This window comes from Hyaena hyaena, unplaced genomic scaffold (assembly GCF_003009895.1).
Source record: "Hyaena hyaena isolate Hyena2069 unplaced genomic scaffold, ASM300989v1 scaffold_288, whole genome shotgun sequence".
Lineage (NCBI taxonomy): Eukaryota > Metazoa > Chordata > Mammalia > Carnivora > Hyaenidae > Hyaena > Hyaena hyaena.
This window is the reverse complement of record NW_024080922.1, coordinates 89,837-112,254: the sequence shown is the minus strand read 5'-3', so window position 1 is coordinate 112,254 and position 22,418 is coordinate 89,837. Positions and strand designations below refer to the sequence as shown.

The 22,418-nt window shown below is 39.2% G+C and overlaps 1 protein-coding gene and 1 non-coding gene across 2 annotated transcripts in view; one reads left to right on the top strand and one right to left on the bottom strand.

The window, feature by feature from the left end:
- Window positions 1-22,418, top strand: part of MTR (5-methyltetrahydrofolate-homocysteine methyltransferase) — a 102,525-nt gene that overhangs the window by 19,616 nt on the left and 60,491 nt on the right. Inside the window, exons 9-13 of the mRNA XM_039247166.1 lie at window positions 13,793-13,893; window positions 15,014-15,075; window positions 15,920-15,987; window positions 18,852-18,931; window positions 21,636-21,748. Coding sequence (XP_039103097.1) covers window positions 13,793-13,893; window positions 15,014-15,075; window positions 15,920-15,987; window positions 18,852-18,931; window positions 21,636-21,748 — 424 coding nt within the window. The remainder of the gene's footprint in view (window positions 1-13,792; window positions 13,894-15,013; window positions 15,076-15,919; window positions 15,988-18,851; window positions 18,932-21,635; window positions 21,749-22,418) is intronic.
- Window positions 8,123-8,230, bottom strand: LOC120241834. The gene has a single exon (XR_005530963.1). It is a non-coding gene; the product is annotated as a U6 spliceosomal RNA (small nuclear RNA).

Genomic DNA, 22,418 nt, shown 5'->3' with positions numbered 1-22,418 from the left:
CCCTGCGACTTTGCTGAATTTATGAATCATCAGTTTTAGTAGGCTTCTGGTGGAGTCTGTCGGATTTTCTATGTACAGTGTCATGCCATCTGTGAAAAGTGAAAGTTTGACTTCATCTTTGTCAATTTTGTCTTTTATTTCCTTTGGAAAATAACCAAAGGAAATAACATGGCTGATGTTAGGACTTCCAGCACTATGTTAAACAACAGTGGTGAGAGTGGGCGTCCCTGTTGTGTTCCTGCTTTCTGGGGGAAAGCTCTCAGTTTTTCTCCATAGATTAGCTTTGGGCTTCTCATAAATGGCTTTTATGAGGTTTAAGTACGTTCCTTCTATCCCATCTTTTTTGAGGGTCTTTATTAAGAAGCGATGCTATATTTTGTCAAATGCTTTTTCTGCATCTATGGACAGGATCATATGGTTTTTATCTCTTCTTTTGTTAATGTGATGTATCACATTGATTGATTTGCAAATATTGAACCAGCCCTGTAACCCGGGAATGAATCTTGATCATGGTGGATAATTCTTTTTATGTGCTGTTGAAATCGATTTGCTAGTATTTTGTTGAGGATTTTTATATCCGTATTCATCAAGGATATTGAGCTGTAGCTCTCTTTTTTTGCTGGGTGTTTGTCTGGCTTGGGAATCAAAGTGATGCTGGCTTTGTAGAATGAGTCCGAAAGTTTTCCTTTCATTTCTATTTTTTGGAATAGCTTGAGAAGAATGGGTATTAACTCTGAGTTAAATGTCTGGTAGAATTCCCCAGGGAAGCCATCTGGCCCAGGGCTCTTATTTGTTGGGATATTTTTGATAACTGATTCCATTTCTAAACTAGTTATGGGTCTGTTCAGATTTTCTATCTCTTCCCATGTGAATTTTGGTAGTGAGTGTGTGTTTAGGAATTTGTCCATTTCTTCTAAGTTGTCCAATTTGTTGGCATATAATTTTTCATAGTATTCCCTGATAATTGCTTACATTTTTGAGGGATCAGTTGTAATAAATCCATTTTCACTTGTGATTTTGTCTATTTGGGTGCTCTCTCTTTTCTTTTTGAGAAGCCTGGCTACTGGTTTATCAATTTTGTTTATTTTTTCAAAAATACAACTTTTGGTTTCATTGATCTGTTCATAGTTTTCTTGGATTCTATATTGTTTATTTCTGCCCTCATCTTTATTATTTCTCTTCTTCTGCTGAGTTTGGGCTGTTCTTGCTGCTCTGCTTTTAGTTCCTTAAGGTGCACTGTTAGATTTTATATGTTTACTTTTTCTAATTTCTTGAAATAGGCCTGGTGTGCAATGTACTATCCTTTTAGGATTGCCTTTGCTGCATCCCAAAGGGTTTGGATTGTTGTATTTTCATTTTAATTTGTTTCCATATGTTTTTTTTAATTTCTTCTCTAATTGCCTGATTGGCCCATTCATTCTTTAGTAGAGTGTTCTGTAACCTCCATGGTTTTGGAGGTTTGGAGGTTTTCCAGACTTTTTCCTGTGATTGATTTCAGTTTTCATAGCATTGTGATCTGAACGTGTACATGGTATGATCTCAATTCTTTTATATTTCTTGAGGGCTGCTTTATGTCTCAGTATGTGATCTATCTTGGAGAATGTGCCATGTGCACTTGAGAAGAAAGTGAATTCTATGGCCTCTGTTTGTAGATTTCTTAATTTTTTTTTCATATTCATCTGTTCCAATGTGTCATTTATTTCTTTTTTTTCTTTAGTGATTTTCTGTCTAGTTGATCTATCTATTGCTATAAGTGGAGTATTAAAGTCCTCTGCTGTTAGCACATTCTTATCTATAAGATTGTTTCTATTTGTGATTAATTGTTTTATGTATTTGGGTGCTTCCATATTGGGTGTGTAGACATTTATAATTGTTAGCTCTTCCTGATGGATAGACCCTGTAATTATTATATAACGCCCTTCTTCATCCCTTGCTACTGCCTTAACTTTAATGTCCAGTTTGTCCAATATAAGTATGGCTACTCCAGCTTCCTTTTGACTTCTAGTAGCATGATAGATATTTCTCCATCCCTTCACTTTCAATCTGAAAGTGTCCTCGGGTCTAAAATGAGTCTCTTGTAGACAGCAAATAGATGGATCTTGTTATTTTATCCATTCTGATATGCTGTGTCTTTTGATTGGAGCATTTAGTCCATTTACATTCGGTGTTATTATGGAAAAAGATGGGTTTAGAGTCATTGTGTTCTCTGTAGGATTCATGCTTTTAGTGGTGTCTCTGGTACCTTGTGTTCCTTGCAACATTTCCTTCATAGCGTCCCCCTTAGGATTTCTTGTAGGGCTGGTTTAGTGGTAATGAATTCCTTCAATTTTTTTCATTTGGGAAACCTTTATCTCTCCTTCTATTCTGAATGACAGGCTTGCTGGATAGAGGATTCTTGACTGCATATTTTCTCTGTTCATCACATTGAAGATTTCCTGCCATTCCCTTCTGGCCTGCCAAGTTTCAGTAGATAGGTCTCCAACTACTCTGATATGTTTCCCTTTGTATGTTAGGGCCCTTTTATCCCTAGCTGTTTTCAGAATTCTCTCTTTATCCTTATATTTTGCCAGTTTCACTATGATATGTCATGCAGAAGATTGATTCAAGTTACATCTGAGGGGAGTTCTCTGTGCCTCTTGGATTTCAGTGTCTGTTTCCTTCCCCAGATTGGGGAAGTTGTCGGCTATAATTTCTTCAAGTACCCCTTCAGCCCCTTTCTCTCACTCTCCTATTCTTCTGGAATTCCTATGATACGGATATTGTTTTGTTTGATTGGATCACTTAGTCCTTGAATTCTCCTTTCATGCTCCTGGATCAGTTTCTTTCATTTTCTCGGCTTACTGTTTTTCTATAATTGTGTCTTCTAATTCACCTATTCTCTCTGCTTCTTCAATCTGTGTAGTGGCCAGGTCCATTTTAGTATGCACCTTTTTTATAGCATTTTTTAATTTACAAGTTTTCTCTTATAATTTTTAATGTTTTATTTATTTCTCAGAGAGAGAGAGATAGCATGAGTAGGGGAGGGTCAGAGAGAGAGGGAAACACAGAATCTGAAACAGGCTCTAGGCTCTGAGCTACCTGTGAGCACAGAGCCCGACATGGGGCTCGAACCCACAAATTGTGAGATCACGACCTGAACCGAAGTCGGACACTTAACCGACTGAGCCACCCAGGTGCCCCTCATTACAAGTATTTTTAAGGTGCATAATATTTGTAGCAATAGAATCTCAGTGTCTTCCATGTCTTTTTCAAGCCCAGTGATTAATTTTATGACAGTTGTTCTAAATTTTTGGTCAGTTGTGTTGCATATATCTGTTTTTACCAGTTCTTTAGCTGTCACTTCTTCCTGGAATCTCTTTAGAGGAGAGTTCTTCCGTTTGGTCATTTTGGCTAGCTTTCTGTCTCTTGTAAGTTTTAAAAGCTTGTTATGTGCTCTGCACTTGCAAGTACTGCTGTATTAAAGGAGGCTCCTAGAGTGTCTAGGGCCTGTCCGTTTAGGACCTGTTCTTTTAGTGGTGTCCCTTGGTCTCTCTTGTTGAGATTTTGGTGATTTTATTTTCCTACTCATAGTGATATTTGGGACTCTCCACTATGTGTACTTTGGCTTGTTTCTTGAGGTAGCCCTGGAAAGGAAAACAGACAAAGAGGGAACAAAAGCATGCAAACACAGAAACAAATCAAACAAGCAAGCAAACTGAAGGAAAAAAAACAAAAACAACAAAAGACAAAGGACAGTCTAAAACTATAAAACCAGAAATACCAGCTACTAATAAAGAGCAGGGTACTGATCAAGAGGATATTCAAAGAGAGAAATGACAGGGGTGGGGAGGAAGAGAAGTTGAACATTGACCATGCAGAGAGACTAAAAAACTTAATTCAGATGTAGAAAAAGGAGAATACTGCAGGAGATGAGGAGGAAAAAAAATGAAGATAATGTTACTGAGAGAAACTATATAGTCTGATTGTTTCTGGGAGAGAGAAACGAAGGTAATGATGGAGATAGAACATGCATCAAGCGAATGGATTATATATGCCTGTTTAAGCAAACTTATAACCAGAATTCCCGTTCCAGAGGCAGGGAGAGATAAGAACGAGATAAGGGAAAATATACCTGAATAGCAAGAATTGATCTAGAGTCAATCACAGCAATACATCAGGGCTGATCTTGAGAGAAGAGCTGTTTCCATATCCAGGTTCTGGTAACCAAGCAGCTAGACAGTGCACAGATGGGCCAGGTTTGGTATAGGTGGGTCTCACCTCCACTGTGGGTCCCTTGGGCCCCGCCTTGTGGTTGTGGGGAGAAAAATGGCTACCCCACAGTCCCTTCTTGACCCAGATGTTTCAAAACACTCTTTTGGGTCTGATCTCACTGTGCCATGGGCGCAGCCAAGGTGGGCCGAGTTCTATGTTCCGTGCCCAGCCTCGTTTCCAGATCTTACTCTGTTTACATTAATAATACTGCCTGGAATGTAATCCCGCAAGCCTGGCCACATCCAACCGGGGGATTGAGTAGGGGACTGGTTCCTCCAGAATCAGACTGCGACTGTGATCCCTTGGCGCCCAGTGCAAAGAAAGCTCGAAGTTAGAGATAGGATCTCTCTCCGAAAGCCCTGCTGTTAGAGATGGGATGATATGATCCCTCTCCGTCCTGGGCTGCATTTTTTCTCTTTCCCAAGGACCTTTCTAAGTTTCCCCAGCTGCTGTTTTTCTTCTTTTTGTCTCTCTACAGAGGGTCTCCCTTCCCTCCATGCCTCCATGTCCAGGCCTGTTTTTATCTTCCCCAGTTTGCAATCACGCACCTATGAGGCTGTCTTCTTAGAGGACTCCATCTCTTTTCCTCCCACGCTCTTGCAGTTCAGAGTCCTTTGGCTTCAGCCCTTCTTTGTTTGAGAGATGCAGGCAGGAAGTATGGAACTCCCTATTTCTCCACCATCTTGTTGCAACTTTTCTGATTTGGGGACACATCTTACAATTGAATTAATGGGGTAGTATGATTTCTTAAAAGCTGCTATTAATTTAGAGTGCATTATTATACAACTGATTGGGACTCATAGTTAAGTAAGTTACGGTATGGAACTTGACTGTGATTGACTCAATAGCTCATGAGCTTTTCCAGAGCAATCTCTTCATCATCTGCATGTCTCTAACACTTAATAGAGTCTTTGGTGTGTAGTATGGATGCAATAAATGTTTAACAGAAAAACTGAAGGATAGGAAAACGTAGGGGTCTCTGAAGACAAACTTTATCTAGTTTACTTATGAATTTTTTTGTCTTTTCTCAAATTATAAAAAATTTTTTTTTAAAGTTTATATATTTTTGAGAAAGAGAGCAAGCAGGGGAGGGGCAGAGAGAGAGGGAGACACAGAATCGGAAGGAAGCTCCAGGCTCTGAGCTGTCAGCACAGAGACTGGCACGGGGCTCAAATTCACAAACTGTGAGATTGTGACCGGAGCCGAAGTTGGACACTCAGCCAGTCAGCCACCCAGGTGCCCCTGTCTCGCCTCAGATATTTTGAGTAGTATTCTCTTGTTCTCTTCCCCACCTCCTTTACTCTTAATTATGATATTGTCGGACCCCTTGATATGTAGGTGAAACCTCTACATGGCCCCAAGTGTCACCTTGGCCTTCATTCTGCTGACTCTTCTCAGAAGACAGATACCCTAAGAGGACAGTCTCCCGGCCTCTGCCTCACCTGCAGGAATTGAAGGAGGATATTTTTATTGAGTTTCAAAATTATATATTTCTATCCCCTTCAGCAAACACGCAGTTAATTCTGAGTTTCAACCCACTCAGCGGTTAATTTTTTTTTCATTGTCATTCTGTAATTCTTTCTGTGTCTTCAACGTCCGTCTATATAGCCCACTGGCATAATAGATCTGGTCTCCAATTTGTTATGAATCGTACAGACTGAAGGGGCAGATGGGCAGATGGAAAGCAGCCAGGAATTGGAGAATTTGATCAGATCCTGTTTGTATCGTGCTGGGTTTGGGACTCTGAGTGGTGCCTACCACTTTGCCTTCTGGTTCAGGACTAAGGGTTGATCTCAGTATAACGGAGGCTGGTTAATTTTTGAAATCTATATACCTATACCTGTGTATATAAAGAAATAGTATGTAAAGAGGTGACTGTAAGAAACCATTGCTTACTGATTTTGATCATCACAAACTGTATGTGTGTTAACAAAGTATAGTGGGACAGTGTTTTTACATTATTATTACTATTATTATTAATTCATTGAGCATTAATTGAAACCCTGTGCCCTGGAATACAGGCAAATGTGAAACAGCCCACAGTAGGAGAAATTCATAAGTAAATTAAAATATAAACTATCAACTACACTGTAGAAATATGAACAGAAATCTGGCGGTACATAGGATGGAGTAATCGATCCCTCATGGGATTCAAGGATGGCTTTGTAGGGAAGGTGACATTTGAACTAGTTTTTAGAGCATGAGTCAGGGTTCGCCTGGCAGAGGCAGATGGAAGTATCAGAATGAGCAAACAGCAATAGAAGGACTCTATTTTTCTGAACCATTTTCATGTATTTTATTTTTCTTTAACTTTACCGGGACCCAGATTGCTGACTGGGCATTATTTTCTCATGCAGCAAATGAGGAACTGAAGCTGCCTAACTATTGAAGAGATGAGTTAGGATTAGAACGAAGTTTAGAAAAAGTCTCGGGTCCTTTATTTTTTAAAGTTTATTTATTTGTTTTGAGAGAGGGGGAGAGAGAGAGAGAGAGTGTGCGCAGTAGTGGAGGAGCAGAGAGAGAGAAGAGAGAATCCTAAGCAGGCTCCATGCCCAGTGCAGAGCCCAGTTAGGGGCTCGATCTCACGACCATGAGATCATGACCAGAGCCAAAATCAAGATTTGGATGTTTAACTAACTGAGCCACCCAGGAGCCCCCAGTCTGGGATCCTTTCTAATGATAATGTGACTATGTAAAACGTTTTAATTTATTACCTGGTGTTGAGTGTGGATGACAATAATATACGATTAATGGTAGATTAAGAGTGTTCCAAGTGGGGCAAGTAAACTGGTAACTCAGCCATGCATAGGACCTGGCAATCTTTTTTTTTTTTTTTTTTGAGGTACAATTGACTTAAAATATTATATTAGTTTCTGGTGGACAACATAGTGGTTTAGCATTTTTAGGCATTGCAAAATGATCACCACAATAAATCCAGTTACTGTCTGTCACCATGCAAAGTTGACACAATATTACTGACTATTCCCCAAGCCATGCGTTCCGTCCCAGTGACGTATTCTTTTATAAATGGAAATGTGCTCCTTAATCTCCTGCACCCATGTCACCACCTCCCCCAACCCCCTTCCTTTTGGCAACTATCAGTCTGTTCTCTGTATTTGTGAGTCTGGGTTTTAGTTGGTTTGGTGTTTAAATTCTATGTGTAAGTCAAATCACGTAATATTTATCTTTACCTGACTTATTTCACTTAGCATAATACCCACAAGATCTATCCACATTGCTACAAATGGCAAGATTTCATTCTTTTTTATGGCTACATAATGTGTGTGTGTGTGTGTGTTTTGCACCTTTATCCATTCACCCATTGATGGACACTTTAATTGTTTTCATATCTTGGCAATTGTAAATAATGCTGCAGTGAACATAGGGATACATATATATTTTTTTGAATGAGTGTTTTTATTTTCTTTGGCTAGATACCTTGTAGTAGAACTGCTGGATCACAGGGTAACTCTAGTTTTAATTTTTTGAGGAAGCTCCATGCTGTTTTCCACAGTGGCTGAGCCAGTTTACATCCCACCAAAAGTGCGCAGAGGTTCCCCTTTCCCCACTTCCTTTTTTTTTTTTTTTTTTTCTCGCTGCAGTTTTATTTTTATTTTCCCCTTTCCCCACTTCCTAACTAACACTTGTTATTTCCTGTCTTTTTGAGATTGTCCCTTCTGATTGGTGTTAGGTGGTATTTATTTGTGGGTTTGATTTACATTTCCCTGATGATGAGGTCATGTTGAGCATCTTTGCATGTGTTTGTTGGCCACCTGGGTGTCTTCTTTGGAAATGTATTCAGATCTGCTCATTTTTTAATTGGATATCTTTGTGGTTATTAAGTTGCAGGAGTTCTTTATATATTTCGCATATAACCCCTTATCAGATAGATGATTTGCATGTCATCTTTGCACAGGGGCCATGCTAATCTTTTCTGTATCGTTCCAGTTTTAGTAATATGTGCTACCGAAGTGAGCACCTGATATATGACTTGCAGGTAACTTCTCCCCTTCAGTAGGTGCCTTTTTGTTGTGTTGATGGTTTCCTTCACTGTGCGGAACTAAAGTTCGATGTAGTCTCAATTTTTTTTTTTGTTTGTTTGTTTCCTTTGCGTTTGCAATCCAATCCAAAAACAAAAACAACATGGCTAAGATTGAGGTCAGGGAGCTTACTGCCCATGTTTTCTTTCAGGAATTCTGTGGTTTCAAGTCTTACATGCAAGTCTTTTTTTTTCTTTAATGTTTATTTTATTTATTTGAGAGAAAGAGAATATGAGTAGGAGAGGGACAGAGAGAGAGGTGAGAGAGAATCCCAAGCAGGCTCTGGACTGTCAGCGCAGAGCCTGATGTGGGGCTCAGTCTTACAAACCGTGAGATCATGACCTGAGCCGAAATCAAGAGTGAGATGCTTAACTAACTGAGCCACCCAGGCATCCCTTACATGCAAGTCTTTAATCCATTTTTAGTTGATTTTTGTGTGTGGTATAAGAAAGTAGCTCAGTTTCATTTCTTTTGTATGTGGCTGTCCAGTTTTCCCAGCACCATTTGTTGAAGAGACTGTCCTTTCCCCAGTGCATATTCTTGCCCCATTTGTTGTAAGTTAATTGACCATATATGTATGGGTTTCTTTTCTTCCATTGATTTATATGTATGTTTCTATGCTAATACCATACTGTTTTGATTACTGTAAGTTTGTAGTATAACTTGAAATCTGGGCATGTGATATCTCTGGGTTTGTTTTTCTTTCTCAAGATTGCTTTGGCTTTTGAGGGTCTTTTGTGGTTCCATACAAATTTTGTAATTATTTGTTAGTTCTATGATAAATGCCTTTGGAATTTTGATAGGGATTGCACTGAATCTGTAGATTGCTTTGTGTACTGTGGACATTTTAACAATATTCTTTCATTCCATTAGCATACATATTTTTCCATTTCTTTGTGTCGTCTTCAGTTTTTTTCATAAGTGTCTTATAGTTTTCAATGTACAGTTCTTTCACCCTCTTGGTTAAATTTATTCCTAGGTATTTTATTTTTTCATGTAATTATGTGGAATTATTTCCTCAATTTCTCTTAATACTTTATTAGTGTATAGAAATGCAAAATATTGTTTATAATTATTTTGAATCCTGCAACTTTACTTAATCAATTTATTAGTTCTAGCAGTTTTTTGGTGGAGTCGTTAGAGTGTTCTATGTATAGCATCCTATCATCTGCAAATAGTGAGTTTTACTTCTTTCTAATTTGGATGCCTTTTATTTTTTGCCTAATTGCTGTGGCTAGGACCTCGATACTATGTTGAATAAAAGCAGAGACAGTGGGCATTCCTGTCTTGTTCCTGATCTAAGAGGAAAAGCTTTAGCTTTTCACCATTGAGAATGCTGTTAGCTATAGGTTTGCCATATATGGTTTTTATAATGTTGAGGTACATTCTCTTTGTACTCATTTTGAGGAGAGTTTTTATCATCAGTGGATGTTGAATTTTGTCAGATGCTTTATCTGTTGAGATCATATGATTTTTATTTTTTATTCTGTTCATGTGGTGTATTACATTGGCCGACTTGCAGATGTTGGACCATCCTTACATGCCTGGGATAAATCCCACTCGATCGTGGTGTATGATCCTTTTCATGTAGTGCTGAATTTGGTTTGTTAATATTTTATTAAGGATTTTTGCATCTTTGTTCATCAGGGATATTGGCCTGTCATTTTCTTTTTTGGGGGTGTCCTTGTCTGGTTTTGGGGATCAGAGTAATACCTCATAAAGTTAGTTTAGAAGCACTTCCTTCTCTTCAGTTTTTTGGAAGAGATAGGTATTAATTCTTCTTTGGATGTTTTGGTAGAATTTACCAGTGAAGCCTTCTGCTCCTGGACTTTTGTGCTTCAGTCTCCAAACTAGTACAATAATTTGCTTATTGAGATTTTTTATTTCTTTGTGATTCAGCCTTGGAAGATTGTAAGTTTCTGGGAATTTATCCATTTCTTGTAGGTTCAATTTATTGATATATAATTGTTCATAATAGTCTCTTACGACTTTTTTTTTTATTTCTTATCACTTGTAAGTTATCTGCTTTCATTTCTGATCTTATTTATTTGAGCCCTCTCCTTTTTTCTTAGGGAGTTTAGCCAAAAGTTTGTCAATTTCATTTATCTTTTCAAAGAACCAGCTCTTCATTTCTTTCATCTTTTTCTGTTTGACTTTTTTAGCCTCTATTTCATTTATTTTTACTCTGAACTTTATTATTCCCTTCCTTTTGCTAACTTTGGGCCTCCTTTAATTCTTATTCTAGTTCTTCTGGTGTAAGGTTAAATTATTCATTTGAGATGTCTCTTGTTTTTTGAGGTTGACCTCTTTTGCTCTGAACCTTCCTCTTGGAACCACCTTTGCTGCATCCAAGAGATGTCGGTGTGTCATATTTCTCTTTTCATTTGTCTCTAGGTAGCTTTTTAATTTTTCCTTTGATTTCTTCTATGACATAGCAGTTGTTTAGTAACATGTTTAATCTTCACATACTTGTCGTTTTTCCAGTTTTCTTCCTGTAATTGATTTCTGGTTGTGGTTGGAAAAGATGCTTGACTTGATTTCAGTCTTCTTTAATTTTTTGAGACTTGTTTTGTGTCCTGACATGTGTTTTTAGAGAATGTTTTGTGTACACTTGAGAAGAACCTGTTTTCTGCTTTTGGATGGAATGTTCTGTAGATATCACTGTTAAGTCCATTGGTCAAATGTATCGTATTAAAGCTGATGTTTCCTTATTGATCTCCTGTCTGGATGATCTTCATTGATGGAAGTGGTGTGTTACAGTCCCGTGTTGTTGTATTGTTGTCAATTTACCCCTTTGGGTCTGTAAATAATTGTTTTATATTTTTTGTTGATCCTCTTTTGGGTGCATATATATTTATTGTTGAATTTTAAGATTTTATTAACTTTTAATTACCATTCCTTTATCAGATATGTGTTTTGCAAAGATTTTCTCCCAGTCTGTGTCTTGTCTTCCCATGATAGTGTCCTCTGCTGTGCAGAAGTTGTTAATTTTAGTAAAGTCTAGCTTGTCAGTTTTTTCTTTCATTGTTCCTACTTTCAGTGTTGTATCTGAAAACATTGCCACAGTCATGGCCACCTAAGTCTTTTTTGTTATCTTTTGTTTCTTTCAAGTTTTAATTTAAATTTCAGTTGGTTAACACGGTGTAATATTAGTTTGAGGCTGTGTTATCTTTATATATATCTTTATACCTTTAATAGTTTTTTTTTTTTAATATTTATTTCTGAGAGAGAGAGAGAGACAGCATGAGCAGGGGAGGGTCAGAGAGAGACGGAGACACAGAATCCGAAGCAGGCTCCAGGCTCTGAGCTAGCTGTCAGCACAGAGCCCGACATGGGGCTCAAACCCACAAACCATGAGATCATGACCTGAGCCGAAGTCGGACGCCCGCCCGACTGAGCCACTCAGGCGCCCCAATGTACCTTTAATAGTTTTGCAGTTTACATTTAAGTGTGACCCATTTCAAGTTAATTTTGGTGAAAGGTGTAAGATCTGTGTCTTGTTGAATTCTTTACAATGTGCATATACCTTCGTTCCAGCATTATTTGTTGAAAAGCAAGTCCTTTTTCTGTTGGTTTGCCTTTGCTCCTTTGTCAAAGATCAGTTGGCTGTATTTGTGTGGTTCTTTTTCTGGACTCTCTATTTCATTCCATTGATATATTTGTATCTTCTTTCGCTGATACCATTAATTACCTTAGCTGGTAGTGAGTCTTGAAGTCAGGTAGTGTCACTCCTTCCATTTTGTTCTTCTCCTTCAGTATTGTACACGTTATTCTGGGTTGTTTGCCTGTCCACATGAACTTCAGAATCAGTTGATTTGCAAAATAACTGGCTAGGATTTTCATTGGGATTGTGTGAATGAATATATATATACACATTATAAATGGGGAAGAATTGGCATTTTAACAATACTGAGTCTTCCTATTCATGTACATGGAATATTTCTCCACCTGTTTATATTTGCTTTGATTTCTTTCTTCAGAGTTTTGTAGTTTTCCTCATGTGGATCTCATACATATTTTGTTAGAATTATACCCAGGTACTTCATTTGCTTTGGTGGTGATGTGAATGGTGTTGTGTTTTTAATTTCTAATTTCAGTTGCTAATTGCTGGTATATAGGTAAACAATTGACTTTTTTATATTAACCTTGTGATCTTGCTATATATAATTGCATATTGGTTCCAGGAGTTTTTTAGTTGATTCTTTGGGATTTTTTACACTGACAATCTCATCTGTAAACAAAGACAGACTTATGTCTTCCTTTCCAATCTGTATACTTTTTAATTTTCTTCTCTTCTTGCATCAGCTGGGTCTTCCAGTATGATGTTGAGTAGGAGATCAAAATGGACATTCTTTGTTTTGTTCTGATATCGGGGGAAAGCATCTAGTTTTACATCATTAAGTATGATGTTAAGTATAGCTCTTTTGTAGATGTTCTTTATCAAGTTGAGGAAGTTTCCCTCTGTTTCTAGTTTGCTGAGAGTTTTTATCATGAATGGGTATTGTGTGTGTTTGTTAAATTACCTTTTTTGGGGAGCAGTAATTTCAGACTTATAGAAAAGTTGCAAAGATAGTAGAGAGAATTTCTATATTCCCTTCATCTAATTTTTCTGAATGTTATCATCTTACATAGCTATGGTTCTTGGGTCAAAACTGAGAAAGTATTACTGTTAACTAAACTCTAGACTTTATTCAGATTTCAAGTGTTTACACGAATGCCCTTTGTTCTGCCTTAAGATCTAATCTAGTATACCACACTGCACTTAGGAATCCTAGTAGAAGGAAAAAAAGCAAACTATGAAAAACTAAAAGATCTCCCAGGCTAGTAGCTTCATAGTTAATTTCTGAATTCCTGAAGGCCTTGGGAGCCCCCATGGAGAGTGGGATTGGTGCAATTACTTCAGTTAGAGCAGCTCTGCTTAGATCTTTGTTATTTGAGTCCACAGTAAGTTTCATTTGCAAAATGAAACTTGGTTTTATAGACAAAGAAATTAGCTTTATTTCTAAGAGGACAAATTATAAATCAAAGGTCACTTTGCAAGTTGGTTATAGAGCAAAGACTAATAAATCTTGGTCTTCTACACCAGGATTGCCAGAGTAGCTTCTGTATGTCATTAGTGTGCTTTCTGCCTCCATAATTTTCCTTTCTCTCTCTGTTATGTGTTGCTTTCATACCAGATGTTTATTAGCAGTGGTAGTTGTAGGCATTACTATTCACAGGATACCACTGACCAAGCTGTGAACTTATTCAAGGAGATATGCAGAGGCAGTTCCTTTAGCTGTAACATCACCTGATGTGGGAGACGTGGACAGAAATGTTCAGCGCTTCATGGGCTGTCGGTGAAATGGCTTTGACTATAGATCTGAATAAAGGTGCTAAAGCTGAAGTGGAGATTTGTTATCTGCTTGGCTTAGATACAGTCCTTTCTTTATTGTAACTTTTTATATATGAAAATGTTTTGTATACACGATGATGCTCCTAATATCCTTTTGTTTTTACAGCATTGGATTAAACTGTGCCCTGGGTGCAGCTGAAATGAGACCTTTTATTGAAACAATTGGAAAATGTACAACAGCCTATGTCCTCTGTTATCCCAATGCAGGTGTGTATTTCTAGGGAGTTGCACATGAAGAAATCCAAATACACAAGACGGGGGTAGTAGGATTAAAAGAGTTTGGCTAAAAGAGTTTATTTTGTGGGTCTTGGTATATAGTTGACATTCAGTGGGAATCTTCTAAATGAAAATACAGTGGGTCTAGACCACTGTTTCCCTCTGGACTTGAAGGAACAGTTTGACTCAGCTGGGAAGCCTCAGAATTAGACAGAACTTTTAGGGGATGAGTCCTGGTACATAGCCAAGCAGAGCCTTGCTCTTGGTGACAGTGCTAGCCGTGTGAATGTGGCCAAAGAGAGGAGTGCAAGGAGGAGGAGAGGGAGACCTCCTGTCCTTTCTGCTGTGTTAACAACCTGTGTGTTAGCTTATCCCTTTCTAAAAGTTAGCTCTTCTAGTTTACCATATGTAAAAAAATTTTTAAGAGATTTATAGACAGTTCTCAAACTATCCAGTTAGAAACTGGTAACCCATTCTGGATTAACCAGGTTTCCTGGTTAATGTTTTTGAGCATTTGCTTAGCTCCATAGGGCTAAAAATCATTTTCCAGCTTTCTTTTCCCAAATACATACATTTTAATGCTTAATAAACTAACTTTCCCACCAGGAGTAAGATAACATGAAGGAGTTGATAAATAAAACAGGAAATTGGTTAATTGGATGCTAAAGTTTTACTTGGGAACATTTATTTGAGAGGAGATTGGTTATGTTTTGTTTTGTTTTCAGTTTAATATCAGGTGCTCTCATTAATTCAAAGGGGACGTAGTACTCTCCCAGGTCCCATCCCAAGCAGCTAGCTGACAAGATTGAGTTCCCGTCATGGGAATGGGCTGGGGGTGGAGAAATCCTGTCCCATCTAGTAGTGACTCTTCTTTCAGATGGAAGAGAAATAGTCTCTGTTTATTTGCCTCTGTGAATTATTTTTTTTTTTTTTTGAAGGCAGGGGTGATATCTTTTCATTTACTATGTTCATTATTAAGAATTATTATTTGATTTTGCAAGTAATCATCATTTAATTATAAACTTTTCTAACTTTTAAACCTAAAGCTTTCACAAACATTAGTCTATGTGTTAAGGCAGTTTTCAGTAACACTTGTCATCTGCTTTCCTAGGTCTTCCCAACACTTTCGGTGGCTATGATGAAACTCCGCACATGATGGCCACACAGCTAAAGGTTAATGATTCTCTTTTTCTTCAGTTTTTAAGAGCTACAGAAATGGAATCTTAGAATAACTAGAGAATATTTAGAAAACTTAAAATTTCCTCCTAAAGCAATCCCAGTGTGTATATAACAAAAGCTGAACTACTCCGGGTGCCTGGGTGGCTCAGTCTGTTAAGTGTCCGACTCTTGATTTCAGCTCAGCTCATGATCTCACGATTCATGGAATTGAGCCCTGCGTCGGGCTCTGCACTGACAGCATTGGGACCTGCTTGGGATTCTCTCTCTCCCTCTCTCTCGCCCCTCCCCTGCTCTTTCTCTCTTTTAAAAAATTTATTTTTATTTTTATTTCTTTTTGAGAGAGAGAGAGAGACAGAGCAAGAGCCGTCAGCACAGAGCCCGACGGGTGGCTTGAACTCACAAACCACAGAATCATGACCTGAGCCAAAGTTGGATACTTAACTGACTGAGCCATCCAGGCACCCCATAAAATTTTAAATTAATTTAAATGTAAAAGCCGATATGTACTTTATGTGTTATTTGATGTGCTCTCCAGCTCACATTGGTTCCACTCAGCATGTGGGTAAAAAACAGACCTTTATTATGTCCAAGTAGGCAAATGATTACTTCGTTGCATTTTAAATGGCATAAAGGATTTCAAAGTATCTGGGCTGTGTTTTCTGCTTTTAACTTTCTAGGGCATGTGAAAGCTTTGTATCTTGGATTAAGTACGTTTAACTCTCTTTTTAGTGAAAAATTCATTATTCAGGAAATGTAGATCTATTTTCCGCTGAAGTGATGGAGGGTTAATTTAGAATTCGGATGGAGTGTGTGAAACAGTGTCTTTTCCTAAATGCAGAGCTTTGCTGCGGACGGCTTGGTCAATGTAGTGGGTGGATGCTGCGGGACAACACCAGACCATATCAGGTGATTATCCCTTCTAAGTATTGTACCTTTTGTTGTGGGATGAATTGTGTCCCCCACCCCCAAAATTCGTATGTTGAAGTCCCAACCTCCCAGTTCCTTTGAAGTGGCTGTTTTGGAGATAGCATCTTTAAATAGATGATTCAGGTGAAATGAGATCACATGGATTGGCCCTAATCCAGTATAACTGGTGTCTTTGTAAGAAGAGATTACAGAGGAAGGGACCCTGTGAACACACAGGGAGAAGAAGACATCTGTGAGCCAGAGAGGCCACCAGTTCTGCTAACACCTTCATCTCAGACTTCTAGCTTCCCGAACTTTGAGAAAAAAATTTCTGCCGTTTAAGCTACTCAGTCTGTGGTATTTCATTATGGCAGCCCCAGGAAGCTAAGATGCCTTTATATGGTGACAGATTCCAGAAAAAAAAGTGGAAGAGTAATAAAATGAACACCCACATGCCTGTCACAGAGTTTCCATAATTTTCAGCATTTGCTCTTTTTTTTTTCTATTTCCCAACTTTTTTCCCTTAGAACATTGTAAAGCAAATTCCACATATCACGATACTGTATCTGTAAACGCCTGACTAGTATTCAGAAAGCCAAGGAGGGACAGCTAATATTTCCTGTGGGTGAACACATGTCTCCATTAGTTCTCTCAAAGAAGGAAAAGACGCATGACAACCAGCCACCTTAAGGTTGAGAGAAGTCGTTGCTTAACCCATGTTGTTGAGTGAGCATCTGAGGGACGGGGACATGAAGGAGAGCATGTGATCAAGTCCTTGACAGTGTGTGGCTTAAAGAGGCTTGCAATTTAGTGAGATAAGGTATAGCTTAGGGCTATTTGTAACTTGCTTGTTCTCTGGAGTGATGGTTGATTGTGTTTTGAACCAGTCATCCCACTGTGCTGAGTCTGTGCATGTGATGTGTCCTCCCTTCTGATGTCCCTAACATTTCACTGTTTTTGTTGGCTTCTGTGATAGACTGTTAAAAGCCTATATAATTTTTTTTTTTTTTTACAAATAGTTTATTGTCAAATTAGTTTCCACATAACACCCAGTGCTCATCCCCACAAGTGCCCTCCTCCATGCCTATCCCCCCTCCACCCTCCACCCATCAGTTCTCAGTTTTTGTCAGCATTCTCATGGTTTGCCTCTCTCCCTTTCCCCCACCATTTCCCCCCTTCTTCTCCCCCTTGGTCCTCTGTTAAGTTCCTCCTAATCCTCCTATACGTGCAAACATATGATATTTGTCCTTCTCTGCCTGACTTATTTCACTCAGCATAACACCCTCAAGATATAATTTTTAAAACATCTTTCAAGTAATATCTAAAAGCTATCGATAGTTGAATATAGTGTATCTTTAGGTCTCTTTTTGTTTTTAAGGTTATCATCTCCTTTTTTTTTTTTAATATTTTTATTTATTTCTAGGAGAGAGAGAGACAGCGTGAGCAGGGGAGGGTCAGAGAGAGAGGGAGACACAGACTCTGAAACAGGCTCCAGGCTCTGAGCTGGCAGTCAGCACAGAGCCCGACGTGGGGCTCGAACCCACGAACCGCGAGATCATGACCTAAGCGAAAGTCGGATGCTTAACCGACTAAGCCACCCAGGCACCCCTATCATCTCCTTTTTAAAAAGAGTTGTTTTGTTTTTATTTATTAACTTTTTAAAGTTTTATTTACAGAGCAGGATCAGGAGGTGGGCGGAGAGAGAATCCCAAGCAAGCTCCTCACTGTCAGCGTGGAGCCTGATGTTGGGGCTCAAACCCAAAACCATGAGACCATGACTGGAGCCAAAAACAGATGCTCAACCAACTGAACCACCCAGGAGCCCCTAAAAAGTGTTGTTTTAAAAATATTTGTGAGTTGGGGCGCATGGGTGGCTTAGTGGGTTAAGTGTCTACTTTCAGCTCAGGTCATGATCTCACAGTCCATGAGTTTGAGCCCCATGTCAGGTCTGTACTGACAGCTAGGAGCCTGGAGCCTGTTTCAGATTCTGTGACTCCCTCCCTCTCTGCCTCGCTTGCTCTCTCTCTCAAAAATAATATTAAAAAATAACCTGTGTGTTTGTGCATATGTGTGTATATACACATAGGTTGAGTAATAAAATGAATAGATATTTCTATTTCTGTCTACTTACCTACCTGTCTCTGTGTGTGTGTGTGTGCGCGCGCGCGTGTGCATGTGCTGCTTTTACTTGAGCGTCCGCATACTAATCTGAGGGGCAACAAAGTGATCAGTTCATAACAAATTTAGTGGAGCGGCCTGATTTTTCCAAGTTGATCAAAGACATAATTTAGTACAGCCAATAAGGTTAAAAAGTATGTGCAGAATCCAAGCAAATTTTCGAGAGTAATTGTTTTGGTGTTTTAGTGATTTATTACTATGTACCCTCCCTACTCTGTGCTTTCTCTGCTTAGAGAAACAGACCTAAACACAGGCCCCCACTTATGGACCCCCTCTGCTGTGTGCTCCTCCTCAACCATGAAACCTTTTTTCTTTCAAACTACTAAGAAGCAAGAACATTGTTCATGGAGGGAAGGACACCTATGGGTTTGGGAAAGAAAGGAGGGGATTGACCGTTGGCATTTGCATAAACCATCCCATCTCTTGGTTTTATATCTCTCAGCACAGAGGCTGGTACAGTCAGTGCCCAGCAGACTGGGCAGGTAGAGAAAAGTTCAAGTTTATACATTCATTTTTAGCATTGCTGAGAAAACTAAAAGGCATAACTGCTGCTGCACATTTGGAATTAGGTACATAATTATGTGCATAATTATGTTAAATAGACTTAATTTCATAGCTGGAAATTAGCTTAATTAAATTTATTTTCTTCTGAATTAATGGATATGGTGTTTTGTCTTTTAACTCAGGGAAATTGCCAAAGCTGTGAAAAATTGTAAGCCTAGAGTTCCACCTGCCACTGTTTTTGAAGAGCATATGTTACTCTCTGGTAAGCGGTGAAGACACGATTTTTATGATTTCAGAAACCACTTGTGGGTTAATTCTGTATGTTTATTCTAAGTGGTGGTGATGTGTGTGTGCCAAGTAACTTGTTTCTGAGGTCAAGAGGCGTACATGTTTTCTTGCATTTAAATGAATTCTAGTGAAGAGTAGGGGTGGGAAATGTGCAGAAGGCACAGGTGATTTGCCCAGGTGGTGTCTCTGCTCCGAATCAGAACTTACACGGTCACGGCTCTATTGTGCACTGCTTTGAGGACACACTCTCGGCCACAGGCTAACCATTTTAACCGCCAGATTTGCAATTAGTTATTGAAAGTTCCAAACCGCTAAGGCTGAGTGGTTTGTAATGACGGCAGCCTCTTCCTAGAAAATTGTTTGCTTCTATAATAATCTTGCAATAATCCTGCATTTGCCGTGTGTTCAGGACTTTACAAAGAGGTGTACTTACTGTTCTGTTGAGTGCTCATTAGTTCTGTAAGGTGGGAAGCGTCCCTTTTCTAGATTGAGTTTTGATGTTCAAATAAGGAACATTAGTAAAGTAGTCCATTATGCCAAGTATTAGAGAAATAACTTTAAGTTTTATATTTTCCCCACAATACTTAAGTGACATATTCTTAGATGCTATTTTTAAGAAAAAAGAAAAAAATGTGTATGTATATATATTTACATATATGTAGACACATATATGTATATGTATGTGTGTATATGCATACGATAACAGATTCTTAGAGATTCTGCAAATAGTGCTTGTGGGAAATTATGCACCCTAATAATTTAGAATTTAACATTTCTCTAAATTGAAATATTTTTGTTCCTTATGTTCCTCTAAGAAAGTTGAAATAAAATCCAAGGGACAGCAAAAGTACCATCTCCTTTTCTCAGAACATATTTCATAGAATTTATCCAAGTGAGTGAGTGTGAAGTTCAGTTACAAACCCTCTGCAGTCTTCCTTGCTTTCTTTTTATTTTTGGGAAGACGGAGAGTAAGACTAGAGGGAGTGGGATTTAGGGGGTGATAGCACACCCCTTACTCCAGAAAGTGGCTTCTGCCAGCGAGAGGTGTGGTAGGATAGTTATTTCATCCTTAGATCTGAACACTATTGACTGTACTGACTTTGCCAAGATGGAAACAAGAAGAGAACCGTTTAGATAGGATTTTTAAAAAGAATTTATAGGGAAGAATCAAAGAGCCCTCTTCTTCTGATTTGAATTTCCTGTGCTATTTCTAAATTGCTTTAAAAATCACCTTCAATCAGATTTTAAAAGAATGACATCCAACACACTCTTTTAAATGGTTCTTTTATAGATTGTGGACGTAAGAAAAATGTAGTTTTTATATCAAATACCTCACATTTATAACAGTTGAGATGCACATTGTATACAGTGCTTGTAGGGCAATAATGCAAGGTGCCCTCAGCATGTAAATGTTGGCACCCCAATTTGCCTGCTCTGCGAACCCGGGGGTCTGCCTCTGGATCAGGGGTACCCAAGGCTCACGTGGAGGGTCACTACCCATGGGAAGACACCACAAGACAAAACTGGAAAGGGATGTCTTCCCAGTCTGTTAATGAGTCTGGAAGACTTTCATAATTACTCATGTTGTATTCATTGTTTTCCTCTCCCCTGTGTTTTGTTCCTTCTCAACCTGTGCTTTGGCCAAGGATGCAAAAGCTGGTTCCTCTCATTAACAACAACAGCTCTGATTGTGGGTGCTAATTTTATGCTTATCAGTGTTATCTAATCTCATTTTTACAATAGTGCTGCAAAATGTATGAAAAAAAGGTGTGAGTAAACATCCTTTATGTCTCTTTTGTAAAATCAGAGGCCATGAAAAAGTGGCCCTGGTCTGTGCGCTGAAATAGCTGGACGGGGCTTTGAACCTGAGGCTGGCTGTCCCTGGATCCTGCGAGACCCCTCTCCTTGTGCTTTAAATATAATTAGAACAGAAACAGATAAAAGGCTTTTTGTGTTGTGATACTTTACACTGCATGTTGCTTTTTGCCTCGGTTAATGTGTTCCAACCATAAAGCTGGTATTTGCCCCTACACTGGCTCATAACAGGGGAGATGTTGTGTATCCTTGGCAAATAAGGAAAGAGGTGCAGGCAGCCCGAGTTGCTTTTCCTAGAGTCCACTCACGAGTGGTGAGTGTGCCACGGCGACTCCGGTCTCCCATGGATCATCCTGGGTCCTTCCTATGACCCCATCTGACCTTGCTGGTCCTGGGTTCTTGGCCTCTGGGTCGGAGACAGAAGGTGAAGCTCTGGGCACGCAGCTGGTGGGACGCAGGAAGTTGCTTCACCTGCTTCAAGCTGATTTGAGTGGCCGGCTGTGGAGCAGTCCTGTGGATCCTGACCTCCTGGCCTTTGTCCCACACTCTTGTGTACATAGGGATACGATGATGATTTTTCCTTGTTTCTCAGAGCTGGTATGATGCAGTTCCTTAGAAAAATTTTGAGCTCAAACCCCTGAAATACTTTTGAGAGGTCTGGTTGTAAACGCAGCTGTAACATATGTCGCGTTTGTTACATTTAAGTATTTCTGGGGGAGAAGGCCGCGGTCCTTCCTCACGCCTAGTCAGATGGGCTATGCCGCCATGACGTCTTTTCTTTCTCATGAAAACATTTATTTTCTGTCTGTCTCATGTCATCATGTGAATTTTCAGAAAATTTTCAAAATGCTTCTCCTTTTAAGGTCTAGAGCCCTTCAGGATTGGACCGTACACCAACTTTGTTAACATTGGAGAGCGCTGTAACGTGGCAGGATCCAGGAAGTTTGCTAAACTCATCATGGCAGGAAACTATGAAGTGAGCATCTTAGTATGACCCTTGAGACATCTGCCATGTTTCTGGCTAGACAGCGTGTAAAGGAAACTGCTCTGCCTTTGAGAGTGATTAGCGGAGCGGCGGGGGACGGTGACGTGTGTTAGCAGTGGGGCTGGGCGGGTGGGAGGGGGACACTTCGGGAAACCAAAGCCGTTATTATTAACATTTGTCAAAACTAACTGCGCTTTGCATGTGAAGTGGGGTGAGATGGGAGGGATCCTGGTTCCGGTCTTTTCTATTAATTGTGAAATAAGCTGAAAAATTTTGAGAGTACTCTTCATTTTGGCTTCTCACGAATCCTTCTAGGGAAAGAGGAAGCCAAGACAATTCCTACCCACTTCCTCATGATCACATCAAACAGGTGACTCGTGGTGTTCCTGATTCTTCTGGCTCTGGACTCACACAGACAAGCAAACAGAAAAGAAGGACTAGGCCCCTGCCTTGGAAAGTTTACGTGATAGTTTAGCTGTAGTATTTTTAGGCTCGGTCACCCTGTGGGTGAGCAATATCTGAGGCCAGTAGAGCCTCCTCTAAGCATCTAGATAGATTTCTTTTTATTCTTATTAAAATCAGAAGTTAAAATTGGAGGAATTTAGTCTGGGTCTTAATGATGATTTATTTATTTTATCATCAGCTGTCACTGAGGTTTGCA